This window comes from Quercus robur, chromosome 4, assembly GCF_932294415.1.
Source record: "Quercus robur chromosome 4, dhQueRobu3.1, whole genome shotgun sequence".
Classification (NCBI taxonomy): Eukaryota; Viridiplantae; Streptophyta; class Magnoliopsida; order Fagales; family Fagaceae; genus Quercus; species Quercus robur.
The window spans coordinates 7,230,522-7,255,136 of record NC_065537.1 but is presented as its reverse complement, the minus strand read 5'-3'; the positions used below and the strand labels follow the sequence as shown (position 1 = coordinate 7,255,136).

At 34.5% G+C, this 24,615-nt stretch overlaps 1 protein-coding gene and 2 long non-coding RNA genes across 3 annotated transcripts; 2 read left to right on the top strand and 1 right to left on the bottom strand.

Moving 5' to 3' along the window:
• Positions 1 to 6,529: 6,529 nt before the first annotated feature.
• On the bottom strand, positions 6,530 to 8,906 carry LOC126720476 (sulfated surface glycoprotein 185-like). The gene is made up of 2 exons (XM_050422975.1): positions 8,295 to 8,906; positions 6,530 to 6,899 (listed from the first exon to the last, which is right to left on the bottom strand). Exons 1-2 carry the CDS (start codon positions 8,817 to 8,819, stop codon positions 6,876 to 6,878), a joined length of 549 nt encoding a protein of 182 aa, XP_050278932.1. The 5' UTR covers positions 8,820 to 8,906; the 3' UTR covers positions 6,530 to 6,875.
• A 721-nt stretch (positions 8,907 to 9,627) lies between these two features.
• Positions 9,628 to 13,270, top strand: LOC126720474 (uncharacterized). The gene is made up of 3 exons (XR_007653422.1): positions 9,628 to 10,571; positions 12,661 to 12,751; positions 12,888 to 13,270. It is a non-coding gene; the product is annotated as an uncharacterized LOC126720474 (long non-coding RNA).
• Positions 13,271 to 17,138: 3,868 nt separating this feature from the next.
• On the top strand, positions 17,139 to 19,389 carry LOC126720475 (uncharacterized). The gene is made up of 3 exons (XR_007653423.1): positions 17,139 to 17,499; positions 18,754 to 18,844; positions 18,981 to 19,389. It is a non-coding gene; the product is annotated as an uncharacterized LOC126720475 (long non-coding RNA).
• The last annotated feature ends 5,226 nt before the right edge of the window (positions 19,390 to 24,615 follow it).

The window sequence follows — 24,615 nt, the reverse complement described above, 5'->3', positions numbered from 1 at the left end:
TCATCTCCTTAATGTCAATCCAACCGTTGTCTCAAAGAAGCAACCATCTAGGCACTCATCCAAGGAACACACTGAGGCTGTTAAAGAAGAGGTAACGAAGCTCAAGTGTGCAAGGGCAATAAAGGAAGTCTTTTTACCGATAATGGTTGGCCAATACAATAGTAGTGAAGAAGAGTGGGAAGTGGAGGGTGTGTGTAGATTTCACAGATTTAAACAAAGCTTGCCTTAAGAATCCCTTCCCAATACCCTAAATAGACCAATTAGTAAATGCTACCATTGAACATTCTCAGATGAGATTTTTGGATGCCTTTCAGGGGTACCATCAAATTCCACTAGCTCTGGCCGACCAGGAGAAGATTGCTTTTCTTACACCTATTGGGAATTATCATTATAAGGTGATGCCTTTCAAATTGAAGAATGTTGGATCTACCTATCAAAGGATGATGACAAGAATGTTTGAGTCCCAACTAGGTAAGAATATAGAGGTTTATATTGATGATATGGTTGTGAAGAGTACGGTGGTTGCTGAGCATTTGAAGGACTAGGAGATATTTTTAAAGTGTTGAGGAGGCACAAGTTATGCCTTAATACTTCTATGTGTTCTTTTGGTGTTAACTCGGGCAAGTTTTTGGGTTATATGGTCACGCAGCATGGAATTGAGGTTAATCTTGATTAAATCAAAGTGATTAATGATCTACAACCACCTCAGAATCCGAAGGAAGTGCAAAAACTAACAGGGATGATAGCTGCCTTTAACAGATTTATATCTAGGTCAACAAATAGATGTAGGCCATTTTTCTAGCTGTTGCACAAATAGAAGGGGTTCGAATGGAATGAGGAGTGTGCTCTTGCCTTCCAACAACTGAAGGATTATCTTTCTTGGCCACCCATTATGTCGAGACCCAAAAGGGAAGAAGTCCTCTTCGCTTACATTGTTATGGCTTCACATGCAGTCAGCTTAGTACTAGTGAGAGTGGAGGAAGGAGTACAAAGATCAATCTATTATGCGAGTAAATCTCTGCACGAAGTTGAAATTTGCTGCTTGCTTTTGGAAAAGGCCATCTTGGTAGTGGTGCACGCTATGAGGAAGCTTCCCTATTGATAGGCCACAAACTAAATGACCCATTGTGATATAAATTAATTAATTAATTAGTCAAGTTATTAATTAATCAATTTATCATGCAAATGTGTGGTAGCATAAACAAATCACTAATAAACTAATTATGTAGCAGAAAATAAATAACATGATGATTTGTTTACGAATGGGGAAAATCTAACAGCAAAACCCCCACCAGGTGATTTTCAGGTCACCACTCCTGAAACTCCACTATTATCACAACAAATGGTTACAAGTAAAGGAATCCAAGTACCTTACAAACCTACAGTTGAACCCTTACCCCAATATCCAATTGGACTTGTTCTGTAGTGACAGTTTTCCTTTTAGATGCATGACTCCCAAATATGTGACTAACCAATTGTGCAGATCCCAGTACGCGACTTCAATCACCAACTAAGAAGGTTGTTGGTTGCAAAGTTCTTCAGTTCATCCACATGATAAAGATCAAGAAGATGCTTGATCACAAAACCCTACGGTGCACATATACAGCAACTTCTTCAAGAGAAAGAGATGAACTAGAGCAAGAACTTCGTCTCCTGTCACACTTTGCTTGAACAGAGTTTGCTCAAAACTTGTGCAACTTGTGAACACTTTAACGGCCCTTAAACTGATCTTTTTATATGTCTATGGTTAGGAGAAAAGAAAGCCCAAAGACACATTCATGGATCCCAAGAAAATCAGATTGGAATTATGACAATCTTAAATCTCGATAGATAGCAGGTGTCGAGCAGGTGTCGAGCAGGTGTCAAGCACACCGAATGAAGAACAACTTCCTTAAGCTCGATAGATACAGTTGTCGAGCCAGCTATCGAGTTTTAATAATTTTGCACTCTGAACTTGTTTTCTTGAACAGACTTAAAAGTTTTAATACTTTATCTTGAAACAAAGTTTCTTGAAGTATTTAAATCAACCTAAATCTATCCAAATACAAGTAAAGTGCGTTTTGTCAAAGGATAAGCCAATTACATAAAATCATAACATCTGTTCTTAACATATGAAACACATATGTCCTAACACCCATTACTTTTAGGCACACACCATTGTAGTTCTAACTCAACTCCCCTTGCAGTCTTTATTGCAAAAAGTTGATTATACAGGGAGAGTTGCCAAATGGGGGACAATCTTGGGGGCCTTTGATATAATGTACATGCCACGTTCTTTAGTTAAAGGACAAGTTCTTGTAGATTTAGTGGTTGAGTTCACTAAGCCTCCAACGGGGGTAGAGGTTGAAGAGCATAGATTAGTGGGAAAGCTAGCTCTGACAATTTCTCCACAGGGGCTTACACCCTAGATATTGTACATTGATGGAGCAGCAAATCAAAAGGGATCCGGGGTGGGGCTGGTAATAGTGTCCCCGGATGGAATCACTATTGAAAAATCTTTAAGATTAGGCTTCTCAGCCACGAACAATGAAACTGAGTATGAAGCTCTACTGATAGGGCTAGCTATGGTTTTGAAAATGGCAGGAAAAGTTGTCGAAGTGTTCTCGGATTCCCAGCTCATCGTGGGGCAAGTAAGAGGAGAATTAGAGGCCAAGGATTTAAGAATGCAAGGGTATTTAGGTCGAGTTCAGTGCTTGCAGTCAGATTTTGAGTTCTTCACCATACAACAAATTCCTAGATGTAGGAATACATATGCTGACTCTTTAGCAACCCTTGTGACCTCTTCTGGCACATATCTACCTTGGGTAATACTTGTTGAAGATTTGCATAAGCCTGCTGAGGACCAAAAGGAGAAAGTTCTGGTTCACCAGATCAAGGTTAGACCTTGTTGGATGGATCAGTTGGTCTTATTCCTTAAGGATGGTGCCTTACCTCTTGATAGGGGGAAGGTAGAGAAGATAAGGTGGAAAGCTCCTCACTTTTGGTTTTCCGAGGAGAAGAAGTTGTACAAACTTTCTTTCTCTAAACCTTATTTGCTTTGTGTTCACCTTTAGGCAGTGGAATTGCTTCTAGAAGAATTACGTGAAGGGATATGCAGAAGTCACACTGGGGGCAAATCCTTATCCCATAGAGCTTTTACTCAGGGGCATCGGTGGCCGAATATGTAGAGAGATGCCCAAGAATATGCAAAAAAGTGTGACCAGTGTTAGAGATTTACTCCGAACATTCATTAACCTGGAGGTGTACTCAATCCTTTGTCCAACCCCTGGCCATTTACTTAATGAGGCCAAGATATTGTAGGACCATTTCCTAAGGCCACAGGAAATCAAACATGGCTTCTGGTAAGAACTGATTACTTTACAAAGTGGGTGGAAGTTGAGCCATCATCTAATATCAAAGACGTAGATGCCAAGAAGTTTGTTTGGAAAAACATAGTTACTTGGTTTGGCATCCCTCATACTCTCATCTCGGATAATGAGCTTCAATTTGATAATAAAGCTTTTAGGAGATATTGTTGTGAATTAGACATCAGGATCCAATATTCAACTCTAGCTTATCCACAAGGAAATGGACAAGCTGAAGCGGTCAATAAAGTCATAGGGAATGAGCTCAAGAAGAGGTTAGATGAATCAAAAGGAAGGTGGGTGGAAGAATTACCGCATGTTCTTTGGACATGTCAGACTACTCCTCGTTGGTCAACCGAAGAAACACCTTTTTCGATGACATATGGGTCTGAGGTAGCAATTCCTTTAGAGACTGAGTTTCCAACATTAAGGACAAGCTTATTCACTCCGAACAATAATGATCGGCTATTAGAGAAAAGCTTAGATCTGATTGATGAGCAAAGAGAAGCTGCTACAGTACAATTGGCGCATTATCAACAAAAGCTTAAACAAAGGTATGATACAAGTGTGAAGGAGAGACCACTGATACTGGGTGACTTGGTGTTAAGGAAAGTAGTAGGAACTGCGAAGAACCCATCTTGGGGAAAGCTCATACCAAATTAAGAGGGGCCCTATCGCATCACCTCAGTGGCTAGTATATGGGCTTACTATTTAGAAGACTTAGATGGAAATGTTGTACCACACTTGTGGAATGTAAATAACCTGCAAAAGTACTATTATTAATGAAAAGGAAATCTGGCCCTTTTTCATTTCTTTAACTATGTGTGTTGCTTTCCAATAGTACATATTTCATTAAGTATTAAACAGAAGTTCGATCATGCCTGGTTCCTCGGACCACATACCTTAAGTAAATTAATACCACATATTTCATTAAGTATTAAACAGAATCTCGGTCATGCCTGGTTCCTCGAAATACATACCTTGGGTAAATTAATACTCCATATTTTGTTAAGTATTAAATAAAACCTAGGTCCTATCTGGTTTTTCAGACCACATACCTTGGGTAAATTAATACTCCATACTTTGTTAAGTGTTAAACAGAACCTCGGTCATGCCTGGTTCCTTGGAATACATACCTTGGGTAAATTAATACTCCATATTTCGTTAAGTATTAAACAGAACATAGGTCCTGCCTGGTTTTTCGGACCACATACCTTGGGTAAATTAATACTCCATATTTTGTTAAGTATTAAACAGAATCTCGGTCATGTTTGGTTTCTCGGATCACATACCTTAGGTAAATTAATATTCCATATTCCGTTAAATGTTAAATAGAATCTTGGTCATGCCTAGTTTCTTAGACTACATACCTTGGGTAAATTAATATCACATATTTCATTAAGTATTAAACAGAACCTCGGTCATGACGGGTTCCTCGAACCACATACCTTGGGTAAATTAATGCTACATATTTCATTAAGTATTAAACAGAACCTTGGTCATGCCTGGTTCTTTGGATCACATATCTTGGATAAATTAATACTACATATTTCGTTAAGGGTTAAACAGAACTTTGGTCATGTCTGAATCCTCAAACCATATATTTTGGATGAGTTAATACTACCTACCCCTCTAAATAACAAATTGAGTTTTAGTCTTATGGGGCTCCCCTGTCCACTGATACTTAGTGGGATGACGCTACTTATATGGTTAAGTGGTGAACTAAGGCCTAACTATGTCAAATCTCTATAGCCAACTACTCACACCTGATTACAATTGGGAGTGGAACCTTGGTCATACGCAGCTCTTTGGACTGAATATTTCAGGTATATTGGTTTATCTTCAAGTTCAGTTATTATTTTGCTGACCGTAGAAAGGTTAGTTTTTCTTTTTGTTACCAATTGCATAAGAATATTACGCTGCTGAGTTAACACTCGAGTAAACGTTTATCTAAGTTAAAGGCAATGTTCTGCCCTTACAGTGATAATTTGAGATTGGAATTGACAATTAAACTATGTTCAATCAGAAATGATACTATTAATAACATGGGAATATTAATCACATAAACGAACTTGATACTTCCATTGAATACAGCCTTGGAAAGGCCAAGGAAGTACCAAAAAAAGGGGGGGGGGTCTTTTTAAGTTTTTTTTACTAAATATAATTATTTATATTTTAAATAATTATTAAATTAATTATGATGTCATTACAGTTCGACCCCAGTTCAACCTCGATTTGATCTCAAATACCTTAAATCTCTCCCTTTTATGGTTCAATGAATGGTTGGGGTTTCAAAACCATGTTTAAAAGCTGGAATCGCATTTAGCATATAGGTTAATTTGCCAAAAAACAAAGTTGGCAAAAGTCGTCGTGGTTGGTAGAAAGTGGAAAGACACGAAGTCTTCAACTATTGTTAGTCTAGCTAGCTCTTATCAAATAATGCAAGGATTATCCAAGAAAGCCTAACATAAGGTGCAGGGAAAGCACCATTGACCCCAAGTCCTTGGCATCTTTGTTAAGTTTAGTTGTTTAGGTCTTCCTAAATAATGCAAAATTGGTATATTACTAGTGGCGGATGCAACATTTTTGCCTGTTGAATGAAAGACTATCTTACAAAAAAACAAACAAGAGGGTAATCAACTAAGAGAGAGAGGGAAAAGGAGAATGATTAGAGTCCTTGAAATACTGACATATCATCTAATAACAAACTTGTAGATATCTGACAATGCCAAAGAGAAGCAAATGAGTAATATTTAACTTTCTAAAAACCTCAATACATATTTAACCATTTATATAGTAAAAAATAAATCTAAGATTTATCCCAAGTGAGTTCTAAATCTCCTAGTTGGCATTATGTAATAAATTATTAGTTTATATTACACTATCAATGTAAAACAATAATTGTTTAAAAGGAAAAGGCCAACATTTTATCTAGAAAGAGATAAAAAAAATGTTGATTTTTGCAAGAGCTCATTCATTTACAACACAAACTATATTTAATTCCCAAATCCTGAAAAGATATCTCATGTGCCGAGCGCATACAAGAGTTTTGCTGGGTCCACATTCAATACAATTCATTTATTCAATAATAGTCACTTTTCGAATATAGCCAAGGATATGGCCAAGCACAACAAACTGCCCTATTAAAAGCATTTTACAGACAACACATGCCATTGACAAACCTATTTGTTTGGATAAAGGAGAAATTTTATTATCAAAACAAACACAATTTACAATGATATCCAAACACTAAAACAAAATTAATCCCTGAAACACAAATCATTTGCAAATACTAACCTCCAAACTTCTACAAATACCACTAACCTTATTTATACGCCAAAATATTACAATCCCAAATTAAAACAACTATTCCAAACTACACAAGTAGATCACATTAGAACCAATGTTCAAAGCTCACATCAAATCCACGACCGAATATAACATTTGCAATCTTCAATTCAAAACTTTGACATCAATCTTTGCTATTAGGTGATAGCTGATTCCACAATATTCGCACATGCACATCAGTTACTAAGGCCAACCCCTATGGTCACACTATTAATGTAAAAATAAATTCAAAAAGAAAGTCAGTGGTTAAATAGTTATTTGGGGGGGAAAAAACACACACACACACACACACAAGAATAAAATCTTGATGAAAAAGAAAAAATTGCTCTGCAGCTTTTACGAAAATTCATCATGCCTCCATTTTCATCATTCTTTTTAAATACACATCTATGGACTGCGTAAGCACCTATACTCGTTGGCCATATTCTTTGCCATAAAGTTTGAGATAGATTAGTGATGGTTATGGAGTAGAAGAAGGAAACTAATCTAGAGTTTTGAGAGAAAAAGACCTTTATGGAAAGACTAAGGTCGCTAAAACTAAATACAAACTGATGAGATTGAGCTTTTGGATTTCAAATTTATTTAAAGCTTTTGAATCTTGCCTGTTTATAAATTAAATTTATTTGTGTTTTTCCAATTAATTTTTTTTTTTTTAACTAGAGTTAAATTTATGTGGTTTTGTTTTGTTTTTTCATTTAAGAAGTTAAGTCAGAGTTGTTTTAAATGTGTGGCTTTTTATTATTGGTTGGGACTACTTGGGACCTAGGTCTTAATAATTTCTCCTTAGAAGGACCTCATAGCATATACGAATTGAATAGAAATTCCCAGGAAAGAACCTACTTAACAACACAAAAGATCATCCAACTTCTACACACCTTGTCAAACCCATATAATGGTTTTAAAACCCAGACTGTTCAAAGAACCGAAAAACGAAGGGGTTTAAGATTTTTGAGGTTGGATAGAGGTCTAACTGAGGTCGAATCATGATGATGTTATGATTAATTTAAAAGTTATTTAAAATATATATAAATAAATATAATAAATTAGTATAAATGGAAAAAATAAATAAAATAGTTCCAAAAAGTAAAAATAAAAACCATCTTTCAAATGTACTTTTTATATGAATGGAATATTGTTAATTGTTAAAAAAATAATAATAAATAGAAAAATTATTAATTCACATTATACTATTTCAATAATTGTTAAAATTATTATTTTTTTGGTTTTGCCGTTTTGGGTACCAGTGATAGAGGAAGAAAGGAAACCCAAAGAAATAAGAAGAATAATTGCAGAAAGAAAACACAGAAGATTGGAGAAGAAGGGAAACTGGAAAACGCAGAAGAAGCAGGGTAAAGATAAGGTTTGTGCTTTTCATTTCTACTTTATTTTGCGGTCTTGGTGATGGGGTGTCTTGGGACTGCATAACGTCAACGCCCCCATCTTTTTTTATTTTTAGCTTCAGCCTGACCCGTCAGACCCAGCCACTGTATTTTTTGTGTAGAGCGGATTTTGGGTTTAAAGAACAACAGTATTCTCAGAACCAAATGGTAAAAACTGGGGGGAAAAAAATATAAAAATCCAAACAGATAGGAAAAAAATTACTGTTATCATTTCCTGGCAGCTAATGCGGCACTCGCAGCCCTTGTAGCCCTTGCAGCAATAACAACAGTCCCCTTTGTCCCCTTTCGGCCCTTTGTCCCCTTTGTCCCCTTGGTCCCCTTTGTCCCCTTTTTCCCCCTTTCGCCGGCTAATGGAAACCGTCACTGTGACGGTTAAGGCGATTGACATTGTTATTGCGAAGGTAATCTCCAGCACGACCGACACTGGTACTGATTGTTCTTGACATGTAGCACATTTGTTGTCATTTGGTGGTGATGGAGTGAAAGGGGGAAATTGGGGGAAAGGTGGGATTGGAGGAAACTCAAGTGCTGGCGCTGGAGTTCTTGGACGCGGAGTAAGGGACGGAAATGTGGGGAAGGGTGGTGGTGGTGGTTCTGAAGAGAGGGTTGGAATTGGCGGTGGTGGTTGTGAAGAGAGGGTTGGAATTAGTGGTGGTGGTTGTGAAGAGAGGGTTGGAATTAGTGGTGCGATGATGGTGGTAAACAACATGAAGAACAGGGCAAACATGGTTGAAATATTTGGATGTTGTAGTTGGAGGTGAAGCTCCGTCTGCTCTGAAATACCCACAAAGCCATGCTTTTTATAGTTGCTTGGATCACCATCGTTTGGTAGATAGTCTTAGGCAGTCTCAGACTTCACCAACCTTATTTTAATTTTTTGCATGAACCTCTTTTGTTTTATTTTGTTATTTTTTCCGAAAACAAAAATAACCCAAAAATAAAAAAATAAAAAAGAGCCATGGGCCCTTGCGACATGGACCTTTTTATTTTTATTAATAGGAAAGTCGGTGCTAGTACAATAATACATGCATGCATCCACTTTCCAGTTGAATTTTCTAGACCGTACGTAATGGTTGTTAACTTCTCAGTTGTGGCTTGTGTGGCAGTCCTGATAGTGAGGTTGCCATGTCAACTAATTTTACTTAAATTAATTCTCCACACTCCACCATCATCTTCAAGACTTAAACTCCCCACCACTATCCATATCATCTGTTTGTTGCATATTTTATGTTGTGAGTGTTTGATATGCCTTTCTCATTAGTTGCCACCAGTGAATTGTGGCATCACCAATGACGAGCAGCAAGTACTGAAGGCATCAGCATCACATGACAAAAAATAACAACCTCTAATTATACAATTGTTAAATTGTATACCCAACTGATACATCTAAGGGCAAATCACTTTAGAACACGAAACACAAATTTGTGGAGCTAACCTCAAATTTCTTTACATAAACTGGATAGAGATGATGAGCTAGTTAATGTTGTTTTTTATTTTTTATTTTTAATAAGAAGAGTTTTAATGCCTTAATTTTTAATTTCTAGAGAGAAATTATGACTCCCTTGAATGTTTATTTTTACATTTTAGATCTATAAATCAGTGATCCAAAAAATGTAAAAAACACGCATACACTTGGGCATTATGCTTTTATAATTTCTTGGACCACCATTGTTTGGTAAGTGGTCTCAGTCACTCTAAGCTACCGTTAGAAAATACTTTTCCTATTCCAAAACTTCACCAATCCTGCTCATCCAAAATGTGGGTGTCTCTGTCTTGTTTTTCATTCTTTTTGCACGAAGCTCTTTTGTTTTGTTTTGTTTTGTTATTTTCTCATGGCCCGCTGCTAAAACAATAAAAAGCCTAAAATACTCCCTCAGTCGTACTCAAAAGACACAGACTAACCATAAAAAAAAAAACAAAAAACTCACTGTTTAAGCGCACATGGCCATGGGTCCATACCACACAGACCTTTCTATTTTTTATTATATTTTTATAAAGCATCTTTGACCTTTTGTGGAAAATAAAAGACTGATGACCATAGTTATTTTATCCTAGCTAGCTCATTAAGTGCATGCAAAAGTCCTTTAAAATATTTTTCACCAAAATACACCATTCACCAAAATACACAAAAATCTCTCCATCTGGTGAATCATTTTTCAAAATATTTTACATCTAAATATAGATGTTACTGTAGCAACATCTATATCATTTTTTATTAGAATACCTTCCGTCCGGAGCTGGCATAAACCAACTCTTTTACACCACCAATAATATAGTGCCACATCAGCTTTTTAATGAAAAGGCAATACATTCTAATACACTCAATCACAGCTCACATAAACCTTCAATCCTCAATCAAACTACACGATAGTCTCAAATAAACCCCAAATCAGATTCCTCCTCTCCTCTTAGCATCGGAGTTCCACCTCGCCGCTGCACACGTCGTCTCTGGAGCTGGCGCCGCCGCACCGAACTCAAGGTTTGCTCTTTTATGATTTTCTATTTCTCCAATTTTTGGATTTCGTGATTTTGATGGGTTTGGGATAACTTTTTTGGATATCAATCTATTCATATTAGTATAGGTTTGGTTGATTTGGCATGAATTTTGCTGTTTTTTGGTGTTTTCATGAGTTTTGATTGGATTCTTAAGTGGTAGGTTCAAACCCTAAAAAAAATCTAATTGTGATTTTTTTTTTCCCCCAGCTAGTCTGGATACTTTATGTTAATACTTACTTACATATCATTCATGTTGGGCTGGCTGGGTTTGGTTTTTGAAATATTGGAGTAATGTAATGTAATTTAAAGGGAACAAGTTAGTTAGTTAGTTACTAGTGATAGATGAAAGTTCAAATAGTGTAACAACACTCTTGAACATTTAGACCCCCAATTTACAAATTAACCAATTCAACCTTTATGTCAAATAACTAGTGTGCGGAAAATGAACACAAGCTATAAAATAGAATTGGAAAAACAATCTAAGCCAAATTAAAATCACAACTCACAGCAGATAATAAAAGGCAAAGATAAAAGGGAAGGAAGATGCAAACACAAAGACAACATGCGATGTGTTATCGAAGAGGAAACCGAAGCCCTCAGCGTAAAACCTCTCCGCCGCCCTCTAAGCGGTAAACAATCCACTAGAAAATGTAGTTGGGATACATGGACAGCAATAGACCTTCTAAGCCTAATCTACCCAGTGCACCTAAGCCCTCCAAGCTTCTTACTCCAACGAGGTTGTGCCGAACCTATTCCTTTTCTAGCTTCCCGAATTCTACTACTTGACCATAGCAACAACCAATGTAGATTGGTTCCTTCCTAACTGCTTCCCAGAACACCAAACAGCCCTCTCACAGTAATAGATATGGTGAGAAAAAGGTTTTGGTAAAATGCCTCTCAAGGATTTGACAATAGAGAGGAAGAGAGTTGAAGAATTTGAAGAGACTCTTATGTAAAGATTGTAGATGAAACAATCTTTTTTACTCTAGGGTTTCTCTCTCAAAATTCTCTTTGGAAGCTCTCTTTCATTTGTGGGTATAAGGGATATTTATACTGGGTTGAGAGAAGAATGTGAAATGTCAGGTTTTTCAAAACAGGGGTGGCTCGCGGCTTGACTGAGTCGCGAGTTCCAGCCGCGCGATAACAGAACGACCAGTTGTCCTATTTTGTCCTGTAGTGCTCCAGCTAGCATGACGCTTCGACTTCTGACATGCTTGGCACGTGTGCTGCTTCTGGCGGCTTGCAGCCGCGAGTCACCCGCGAGATCAAGCTGCGAGGCTCTGTTTTCTTGCACACTCTTAAACATTCAATCACTCTATCTCACTCACTACCCTTACAACAAAACCCACCTAAATACAGGGTTACTAAATGCTGAAATACAAGCAAATTTGGCACGGAATAAAGTCAACAAGATGGTTGATTAAATTCAACCTTACAGTAGATTCATTTACTCAGAAACTTACTTTTTTATTAATTTAATTTTACTGCATTTTCTCAGAATTTTAACAGACCACAATTTGCTATAGTAGATCTTGGATCCAAATTTCATTTCTGTTCCTTTTTTTTGTTAATTATTAATTAATTAATTTTGTTAAAAATAACAGATCTTTTGATAATCAACTATATGGACTCATTTTGCTTAAAATATCTATTGTGTTTCCGTTGTTTTCATTTCTCTGGTGGCAGTGGCTGTAGATCTCTGAGTTTTAATTCTATATGATTACACACATTTCTTTGGGTCATGTCTTGTGTAGATCTCTGATACAAGTAGTAATATTTCTTTGTTTACTCTCTACTGTATACCAAATTTGGCTTAGAAAAGAAAGAAAGAAAGACTATCACATTTTGGGGCACTTCAAGTTTGTTCTTTTGGATAAGTAATGGAACTTTATTGATACCAAAAAAATAGTTACCCAAGCATATAGGATGTATACAATTGGGGACATTACAATCAATCGCCCCAAGTACAATAATCAATCAAGTTTCAAACTGAACATAAAGAATAACAAGCCACAACTAACATCCAACTTAGGAAGTGTTCACAACTGACATGTTCTGTGTCTTATTCTTAGGAAGTGTTCAAGACTCAAGAGAGCCATTCTACAGCCTGGACCACCTCAAAGTTTTGCACTACATAATGTTCAGGAAGTTATAAAACCTCAAGTAATTGACACATAACTCTCTCTACTCTCTATATACTACACATTGTTCTTCCTATTTCCATATTGCCAATATTTTGGTCATTGATCTTGTTGGGCATACATGCTTACCATATGGTCAAATGTATCTATTATTATAGGTCTCAACCCAAACAAGTGTTGTTGGAAGTAGTGGAGTTGGTAGATATGGAAAAGGAATTGGAACTAGTGCTGGAAAAGGAAGAGCTGGAAATTGAGCTAGAAAAGATTGAAGGGTAGTAGCAGTGTTAGTTTTGTAGGACCTTTTATATATTAGGACCTTTGATTGTTTGAACCTTTTATGGTTACTATTTTGTACAACTGTTCATAAGCTTATTTGATGGTGTTAATGGACAAAAGTAACCTATTTTATGTTGATCTTAGGTAGGACCTTTGGTTAAGCTTATATGATGGTGATACTGGACATAAGTATCCTATTTTTTGTTGGATAATAGTTTACAAAACCTTTATGTTAACAACTAAGTATTAAAGCAACTCGACTAAATTTATTTATCTTATGTGTTTTTTTTTTTTTTTTAACAAGCTATTTAGCAATATGATGGTGATACTGAACATGCTTATGTGGTGTTATGTTGAACAATATAAAGGCAAATCAACTAAGTGTCAATTTTAATTCTCAAAAAAAAAAAAAAAAAAAAAAAAAAAAAAAAAAAAAACTAAATGTCAATTTCCATTGCAAGAAATGCATTTCAATTTCCATTACAATATAATATAACGAGTGGCCATTACAATTGTCATTACATTAAATAAGATAAGAAACTGTCAAATTTTTCAAAACAATTGTCACTACAATATTTTACAATAACTAAACTACAATTCACCTATCCTAAATACAAGTCCTTGGCCATTTGCTTTCACATGCCAAACTAATTAGCCTTCTCTAACTGCAGAATTTTAGCTTCCAACTTGTTAGCCTTTCGTACTAATCCAGTGATAATTTTCTTAGCTCTGGTACAAATTTCTCCAATAATCCATTGTACAAAGTTTTAATTTACACTTGTCTGCAATTTTAAAATATGTAGACAATTATTCAAGTTTGATAATCTGACCAAAATCTGACCAAAACTGGGCAACCAACAAGCATTCTATCCTTAGCAGGCATGCCTTATCAGCCATCACTTCTCTCTGCGCCCTTATCAACATTATCAATACGCTCTCTATTAGCATTAGCAACATGCACTCCTTGCAACTTCAGACAAGCTTGTGTCATATCAGAGCCAATGTAGAATACAAAAAATTTATAAGTCACATAGCCAAATTCCTCACTATTTATGCTACTAAGTTTCAAAATCAACCACATTGTGGAAGTATCCATGCTACTTAGTCTCAAACTCCATGCCAACCGAAAGGTACCCAATCAACCACAGTATCCATGCCCTGAGAGGAATTTTTGTCATCCTATTAAAATAACATCAAAACAAATAGGTGAGCTTAAGTTTTATACAAAGAAAAAGGCTATGGCTAACAAATTCAAAAATATACAAAACAAGCCTACAAATACACAATCTACTTGAGGAATATGCATAACAAACCTAGAAATATACATAACAAGCCTAGAATCAGGACAAAAACACTGCTAAGAACAAACATTATAATCAAAATAGGAAATCTTATAAAACAAAATCTTTGTTTCCTTGCACTACAAATTTCAACTATTAAGATATAAAATAGAAGGAACCTATCCGAAACTTTTTTTGAGTTACAACCGCTCTTGCTTCTTCTATGTAAAACGAGCTAGTCAAACAATTATTTCCTTCTTCACGTTCTACGACTGAATGTAGAAGTTTATAAATTATGAGGAAGACAAACCTTGCCATACTTCTGACTTCTTGCTTGGAGGTGTAAGCCATCCTGCTGGAATCCACAAACTTCAGCCTGGGAAAAGAAGTAAAATTTGTCAAAAAAGATTGATCATTAATTCATGCTTGCTAGAATAGGTCAATGATGAGAAGTGTGTGTAAGACATATATAAGCAGTTATAGAATAATTGAAATTCTAGATGGATTCAGAACATCCTCTAAGTTGTTCTTTGCATTACCCTTCTGAATTACATCATTAGATAGCATCTTCTAATGCCATTAGAAAACATCAAACATAGGATTGTTTACCTAGTGAGCATCATTAATGGGGATATAAAATGAGCTATGAGAATGTATTTTAAACTCTTGAGGCTTTCCAAGGTACCTCTCATGTGAAGTCGATGCAAGATACAGAGTGCCACTTAAAGATTCACAAAATCAAGCTTTACATCAGCATAAACCTTTCACATATCTCTGAACTAATTGAGATGGTTGTTAACTTCTCAGTCGTGGCTTGTGTGGCAGTCTTGATAGTGTGGTGTTTCAGTGAGTTGATTTCCAGTTGGGTTGTATTTTGTGTGCATGTGTTCTGTAAACTCTTTTTTTTTTAATGAAATCCGTTCGTTCATACAAGTTCACTTGGTGTCACTTGAAAAAAAATTACACCTTTTTAAGACCATAGTCATAGTAGGAGCTCCATGATATTTTTCTAGGGAGTCGGTGAAAATATGAATCTTGGATAAGAGATAAATACTGTAATCTACGATCTTATTTCAAAAATTTTCCATAAGATGGACTAGCATGAAAATAAAAGATGAACTATAAGTTTATTAGACATATTATTTCTTTATATAATGAACATACTAATTATTGTTGTTAAAATTAAATCTTGAAAATCATTTATCATTTCTAAATACAATGAATATATAAATTATTGTTGTTAAGTGAACTTTAATTAATACTACCTAAAATACTTTTATTTATTAGTTTAGGACAATTATATGTTTATATTGTAGATTAGATACTATCAATGTAAGATTTGCAAAAGTGTATAATATCACTTTTGCATAAAAATGTATAATGTTCTACATATTTGTTTAGAGACAATGTAATTTTTATACTAAAAATTGTTAAGATCTAAATGAACATTTTTTGAGGTTTAAGATGAACAAATTTTGCTATTATTGTTGGACTTACTATTTTTTACTCCCCCATATTTTAGATAAAATTGATTTGTTGTTGGGATTTTTTTTTTAAAAAAAAGACCAAAATATTGTTAAGAGAATCATATTTAAACTTATTTAAGCTAGGCTTAAAAATAAATTTGAGGTCAAGGTGTTCAAATTTTTATTAAAGGAGTTAAATAAAAAACATTAAAAAAATATTATATATATAAAAAATAAATTGGCAACTCAGAGGGTTCATTTAAACTCCAATCCTGAACTATACATAGTGCCACCGATGATCATAAATTCTTATTAAAATATAACGGTGAGCATACCACAACTTATCATATCATTAATATAGTGATATTATTTGCCATGTCAACTAATTTTACTTAAATTAATTCTCCACACTCCACCATCATCTTCAAGACTTAAACTCTCCACCACTATCCATATCATCTGTTTGTTGCATATTTTATGTTGTGAGTGTTTGATATGCCTTTCTCATTACTTGCCACCAGCGAATTGTGGCATCACCAATGACGAGCAGCAAGTACTGAAGGCATCAGCATCACATGAATAACAACCTCTAATTATACAATTGTTAAATTGTATACCCAACTGATACATCTAAGGGCAAATCACTTTAGAACACGAAACACAAATTTGTGGAGCTAACCTCAAATTTCTTTACATAAACTGGATAGAGATGATGAGCTAGAGAGTAGAGAGTTAATGTTGTTTTTTATTTTTTATTTTTAATAAGAAGAGTTTTAATGCCTTAATTTTTAATTTCTAGAGAGAAATTATGACTCCCTTGAATGTTTATTTTTACATTTTAGATCTATAAATCAGTGATCCAAAAAATGTAAAAAACACGCATACACTTGGGCATTATGCTTTTATAATTTCTTGGACCACCATTGTTTGGTAAGTGGTCTCAGTCACTCTAAGCTACCGTTAGAAAATACTTTTCCTATTCCAAAACTTCACCAATCCTGCTCATCCAAAATGTGGGTGTCTCTGTCTTGTTTTTCATTCTTTTTGCACGAAGCTCTTTTGTTTTGTTTTGTTTTGTTATTTTCTCATGGCCCGCTGCTAAAACAATAAAAAGCCTAAAATACTCCCTCAGTCGTACTCAAAAGACACAGACTAACCATAAAAAAAAAAAACAAAAAACTCACTGTTTAAGCGCACATGGCCATGGGTCCATACGACACAGACCTTTCTATTTTTTATTATATTTTTATAAAGCATCGTTGACCTTTTGTGGAAAATAAAAGACTGATGATCATAGTTATTTTATCCTAGCTAGCTCATTAAGAGCATGCAAAAGTCCTTTAAAAAATGTAAATAGACCAAAATACACAAAATCATTTTTCAAAATCTCTCCATCTGGTGAATCATTTTTCAAAATATTTTACAATATACTATTGTTACATCTAAGTATAGATGTTACTGTAGCAACATCTATATCATTTTTTTTAGAATACATTCTGTACGAAGCTAGAGTAAACCAGCTCTTTTACGCCACCAATAATATAATGCCACGTCAGCTTTTTAATGAAAAGCCAATACATTCTAATACACACAATCACAACTCACACAAACCTTCAATCCTCAATCAAACTACACGATAGTCTCAAACAAACCCTAAATCAGATTCCTCCTCTCCTCTTAGCACCGGAGCTCCACCCTGCCGCTGCACACGTCGTCTCTGGAGCTGGCACCGCCGCACCGAACTCAAGGTTTGTTCTTTTATGATTTTCTATTTCTCCAATTTTTGGATTTCGTGATTTTGATGGGTTTGGGATAATTTTTTTTGGATATCAATCTGTTCATATTATTATAGGTTTGGTTGATTTGGCATGAATTTTGCTGTTTTTTGATGTTTTCATGAGTTTTGATAGGATTCTTAAGTGGTAGGTTCAAACCCTAAAAAAAATCTGATTGTGATTTTTTTTTCCCAACTAGTCCGGATTCTTTATGTTAATACTTACTTACATATCATTCATGTTGGGCTGGCTGTGTTTGGTTTCTGAAATACTGGAGTAATGTAATGTAATTTAAAGGGAACAAGTTAGTTAGTTAGTTACTAGTGGTAGATTCATTTACTCAGAAACTTACTTTCTATTAATTTAATTTTACTACATTTTCTCATAATTTTAACGAACCACAATTTGCTGAAGTAGATCTTGGATGCAAATTTCATTTCTGTTCCTTTTTTGTTTTTTGTTAATTATTAATTAATTAATTAATTAATTTTGTTAAAAATAACAAATCTTTTGATAATCAGCAATATGGACTCATTTTGCTTAAAATATCTATTGTGTTTTCGTTGTTTTCATTTCTCTGGTGGCAGTGGTTGTAGATCTCTGAATTTTAATTCTATATGATTACTCACATTTCTTTGGGTCATGTCTTGTGTAGATCTCTGATACAAGTAGTAATATTTCTTTGTTTACTCTCTACTATATACCAAATTTGGGTTAGAAAAAAAAGAAAGAAAGACTATCACATTTATTTGGGGCACTTCAAGTTTGTTCTTTTGTTCTTCCCTAATAGGCTTTTTATTTATAACAAAATGAAAAACTAATTTGAAATGGCCAAGTTGTGAGTGTCTGTTGTACATTAGGTAGCCATATAGGTTGATTAAGTAATGGAAAGGAAAAAAGAAGAAAAGGAATGGAAATGAGGTTCTGTGTTTTACATAGAAACCACATGGGGCTTATGTATTTTTCCCCTTTTTTATTTATTTTTTATTTTTTTATGGTATTACTATTAGTATTATGCCATTTTTTAGATAAGTAATGGAACTTTATTGATACCAAAAAAATAGTTACCCAAGCATATAGGATGTATACAATTGGGGACATTACAATCAATCGCCGCAAGTACAATAATCAATCAAGTTACAAACTGAACATAAAGAATAACAAGCCACAACTAACATCAAACCCAGGAAGTGTTCACAAGTGACATGTTCTATGTCTTATTCTCAGGAAGTGTTCAAGACTCAAGAGAGCCATTCTACAGCCTAGACCACCTTAAAGTTTTGCACTACAGAATGTTCAGGAAGTTATAAAACTTCAAGTAATTGACACATAACTCTCTCTACTCTCTATATACTACACATTGTGCTTGCTATTTGCATATTGCCAATATTTTGGTCATTGATCTTGTTGGGCATACATGCTTACCATATGGTCAAATGTATCTATTATTATAGGTCTCAACCCAAACAAGTGTTGTTGGAAGTAGTGGAGTTGGTAGGTATGGAAACGGAGTTGGAGCTGGAAAAGGAATTGGAACTGGTGCTGGAAAAGGAAGAGCTGGAAATTGAGCTAGAAAAGATTGAAGGGTAGTAGCAGTGTTAGTTTTGTTGGACCTTTTATATATTAGGACCTTTGATTGTTTGAACCTTTTATGGTTACTATTTTGTACAGCTGTCCATAAGCTTATTTGATGGTGTTAATGGACAAAAGTAACCTATTTTATGTTGATCTTAGGTAGGACCTTTGGTTAAGCTTATATGATGGTGATATTGGACATAAGTATCCTATTTTTTGTTGGATAATAGTTTACAAAGCCTTTATGTTAACAACTAAGTATTAAAGCAACTCGACTAAATTTATTTATCTTATGTGGTGTTTTTTTTTAACAAGCTATTGAGCAATATGATGGTGATATTGAACAAGCTTATGTGGTGTTATATTGAACAAGCTGTTGAACAATATTAAGGCAAATCAACTAATTGCCAATTTCCATTGCAAGAAATGAATTTCAATTTCCATTACAATATAATATAATGAGTGGCCATTACAATTGTCATTACATTAAATAAGATAAGAAATTGTCTACTTTTTCAAAACAATTGTCACTACAATCTTTTACAATAACTAAACTACAATTCACCTATTCTAAATACAAGTCCTTGGCCATTTGCTTTCACATGCCAAACTAATAAGCCTTCTCTAACTGTAGAATTTTAGCTTCCAACTTGTTAGCCTTTTGTACTAATCTAGTGATAATTTGCTTAGCTCTGGTACAAATTTCTCCAATAATGCATTGTACAAAGTTGCAATTTACATTTGTCTGCACTTTTTAAAAATGCAAACAATTATCCAAGTTTGATAATCTGACCAAAACTGGGCAACCAACAAGCATTCTATCCTTAGCAAGCATGCCTTATCAGCCATCACTTATCTCTGTGCCTTTATCAACATTATCAATACGCTCTCTATCAGCATTAGCAACATGCACTCCTTGCAACTTCAGACAAGCTTGTGTCATATCAGAGCCAATGTAGAATACAAAAAATTTACAAGTCACATAGGCAAATTCCTCACTATTTATGCTACTAAGTTTCAAAATCAACCACATTGTGGAAGTATCCATGCTACTTAGTCTCAAACTCCATGCCAACCGAAAGGTACCCAATTAACGACAATATCCATGCCTTGAGAGGAATTTTTGTCATCCTATTAAAATAACATCAAAACAAATAGGTGAGCTTAAGTTTTATACAAAGAAAAAGACTATGACTAACAAATTCAAAAATATACAAAACAAGCCTAGAAATATACAATCTACTTGAGGAATATGCATAACAAACCTAGAAATATACATAACAAGCCTAGAATCAGGACAAAAACACTACTAAGAACAAACATTATAATCAAAATAGGAAATCTTATAAAACAAAATCTTTATTTCCTTGCACTACAAATTTCAACTATTAAAATATAAAATAGAAGGAACCTATCCGAAACTTTTTTTGAGTTCCAACCGCTCTTGCTTCTTCTATGTAAAACGAGCTAGTCAAACAATTATTTCCTTCTTCATGTTCTACGACTGAATGTAGAAGTTTATAAATTATGAGGAAGACAAACCTTGCCATACTTCTAACTTCTTGCTTGGAGGTGTAAGCCATCTTGCTGGAATCCACGGACTTCAGCCTAGGAAAAGAAGTAAAATTTTTCAAAAAAGATTGATCATTAATTCATGCTTGCTGGAATAGGTCAATGATGAGAAGTGTGTGTAAGACATATATAAGCAGTTATAGAATAATTGAAATTCTAGATGGATTCAAAACATCCTCTAAGTTGTTCTTTGAAGCCCACATTACCCTTCTGAATTACATCATTAGATAGCATCTTCTAATGCCATTAGAAAACATCAAACATAGGATTGTTTACCTGGTGAGCATCGTTAACGAGGATATAAAATGTGCTATTAGAATGTATTTTAAACTCGTGGCTTTTCAGGGTACTTCTCATGTGGAGCCGATGCAAGATACAGAGTGCCACTTAAAGATTCACAAAATCAAGCTCTATATCAGCATAAACCTTTCACATATCTTTGAACTAATTGAGATGGAACTCTAAAATCTGCAATTGGAGAGCTCGTCAATTTGTCAAGCTATTCAAATTCATCATTCACATCAAATCCTAAAGATCCAAAATCTTCAGATGATAATACAGGCTGTATCTTCTTGTCATCAAGGCCAATCATAACAGGATTCTCTAAACTAAGTTTGGCAAGATGATTTACTTTTTCATTTAAGGTAGTAGATAATAGAAAATTCTGTCATTGAGGCTCAGAATTACATGAAACGACACTCTCTTTGTCAGCAAACTCATTTGATACAATCAGACTTTTTTAGTTTTAAATTAACCTACCACTTAAGAATCCAACCAAAACCCATGAAAATACTACAAATAAGAAGCGAAATCCATACTAAATCAACAAAACCCATACCAATATGAATAGATTGATATCCAAAAAATAACCCAAACCCATCAAAATTTCGAAACACAAAGTTTGGGGAAATAACTAATCAAACAATAAAGAGAAATCAAAACAAACCTTGAGGTTAGGTGCGGTGGCGCCATCGGCGGGGTGGAGTTCCGTTCCGATGGTAAGAGCAAAGGAGTAGATGGAATAGGTCTAGGCATGCCTGATAGAGTCTCTCTTTGATACGTGTGTGAGGAATAAAATTATGTGTGATAGGGTGTATGGGTTTTTCATTAAATGTATGACATGGCAAACACTGATTGGTGGTGTAAATCTGGCATTTTACGCCAGCTCCTGACCGCATGTTTTCTCAAAAAAAATTTCATTTGTTTATTCACTCTTCTCTCTCTTACCTCTTCGCTATGTTGTCACTTGTCATTAGGGCATTATTTTACATTTGGGTGGTGGCAATGGGGGCAACAGTTATTGTAGCTAGGGTGGGTTGTTGGCATTGGTGTTGCTAGGCTTGTTTTTGGTGGTTAATCATGGCTAGGGTTGATTGTCAATGTTTGTCGTGGAAGCAATTTTGGGGTTGTCATGGAAGCGGTCTTAGGGTTGTCCATGAGGTGGTTTTGGTTTTGTGGTGGTCGTGTCAGCTATTTCAATTTTGTTGGAGGTGGATTTGGTTTTGGGTTTTGGCCAACAATGTGGGTTGTTGCTAGGTTAGAGTTGGTGGTTGCAATGGGTTGGGCCATGGGTTGTAGTTAGTGTGGGTAGAAAATAAATTATTTTAAGAGTAGTGCTTATATTATTACACACATCTATTTCGCACAACCTTAACACAGAGTTTGAACTGAAATTGTGATTTCAAGTGACAATTTCAATTTAACTTGTGTGTGTGCGCATAGTGTGTGTTTTTAGGGGACAAAGCGTAAAGTGAAATATTAGTTCACTTTTATTGATTGTAATTTCCCTTGATTGTTACGTATTAGTTCAATAAAAACTAATAGTAGCTTTTATAAATTTATGTTACATTAGTTACGGTAGACTAAAAAACATTTCCAATTGTAATAATTAAAAACAATATTATGAACATTTATTATATAATCATCTTCACACTTTATTATTTATAAATAAATTTTAATGAAAAATAAATAAATTATCAACAAAATTGAGATTCTATTATCAAATTTTCTTAACATCTTTTATAGGTAACACAAATTATTTTTCTTCTTCAATCAAAATTCATGCTTCAAAAATATTTCACAAAAGAAACACACAAAAATGTCAAAGTACTAATAAAAACAAATGCTATGTCCACAACTGATTTCAACCCACAAGGACAAAAAGTTTAAAAGAATTGCCAAAAAAGATAAAAAAAATTATTAAATAATTGTCAAAAATATAAAAAATTGCAAAAAGTAAAAAAGATGTGCAAAAAACTATTGTTAATGAGCACCGTAAGGTGCCCGTTAACAAAACCCTTCTTTTAATAATAACTATTTAATAATTTGTTGTCATATGCCTCCCTATCCCCCTACTCGAAAAAACTTTTCATATCAAATTTAAATAGCTTTCTTTCCCTTATCCCATCTGTACACTTTTCTTTCCAAATTTAAATTGTTTTTATAATAAATCAAATAATAGTCCAAATAGGTTTAAAAATGACACAGATGATTGAAGCCAGCATACATTTATATTTTTCATTTATTATTATTTTTTGTGTTGCCGCTAATTTTTTTGTTTTTATATAAACGTTACCTAATTATATATATATATATATATATATATATATATATACACTATAAAACCTAAATCATTTACTTTTTGTTGACTTCCTTAAAGCTTGTCACATGGGATTTGCTGTTCCCACAATTTTTCACCTCAATAATATTTTAAAAATAAATAATAATAATTAAAAAAAAAATATCTCTCTCCCAAGTACAAAACTCAATAAAATTACTCTCTTTCTCCTCCAATTTTGAAATTGTTGAACTAAACAAAATAAAACCCGAGTCCCATCTCCTTCCTTTTCTTCTTCAACGCCTCTCCATGGTTTCCCCCATGGAAAACACATACACAAGATCCAACAACTATGACCAATCTGTGGCAGACTCACGCAAGAGACAACTCTCTACTTCCACCCATTTGCACAAATGGCTTTGCTTGAAGAGTTTCAAACTCCGACTAGCACTATGAGATTCAATCTCTCTCTGGCCTGATTGAACTACCCAAACTCCTTTACATTGACAACTAGCAGCTCCTCCATTCCCAAACACGACTTTGGAATTGTAGATGGACTATGACAAAAAAAAAAAAAAAAAAAAAGGGTCCAAACTTGGTCTAGCCCAGCCGTTGGCTCAAAAGAGAAAACAAGGTGTTGAGGTACAATTTTTTCACTCATGTCACATATCCCAATCCTATTTAATCACATTTATTTATTCACCAAAAAATACCAAAATATCACCCATAAATTATTTTGGGCCTCCATTAATATTTCTCATTCCATTGGCCCACAAATATTTCATATCTCATTATCTACATTGGGTCATGATATAAACTATATCTGACTATAAGCAAAAATTGGTGATGAAATAATTCGTCACCTAATCTATTGAAATTAAAAAAAAAAAAAAAAATACAATTGGTGACGAAAAACTACTTCACCTAATCTATTGATATTGGAAAAAAATACATTTGGTGATGAAATATTTCGTCACTGAAAGTAAGGTTTAGTGACGAAAACATTAGGTGACGAAAAACTTTCATCACCTATCATTTTTTATTGGTGACGAAAAAATTTCATCACCTATCTTTTTTTTTTGGTCACGAAACATTTTCGTCACCAATACATAAGGTGACGGAGCTTAGATGACGAATGTTGTTTTGTCACCATTTCATCACCATATGTATTCGTGACGAAATAAGGGCATATTGTGACGAAATGTTTTTGTCATCATAGCCCACTTTTGTTGTAGATCATCATTTAGCTAAGCCCAAACTGGCCTTACGAGCCCAATGCACACATCCTATTCTTTTTAAAACCCAAGACTACTTATCCTTGGCAATATTTCAAAAGTCTATGATTCAAGTCCATGACAATGCTATTTTATCAATGGAATTCAAAT

Bases quoted from the DNA above. Each gene is read 5' to 3' on its own strand.
- LOC126720476 (XM_050422975.1), bottom strand. From the start codon at position 8,819: ATGTTTGCCCTGTTCTTCATGTTGTTTACCACCATCATCGCACCACTA. The intron at 6,900-8,294 runs GTAATTTTTTTC...TTACATTAATAG, and splicing joins GCTGCCAGGAAATGATAACA to TGTGACCATAGGGGTTGGCC.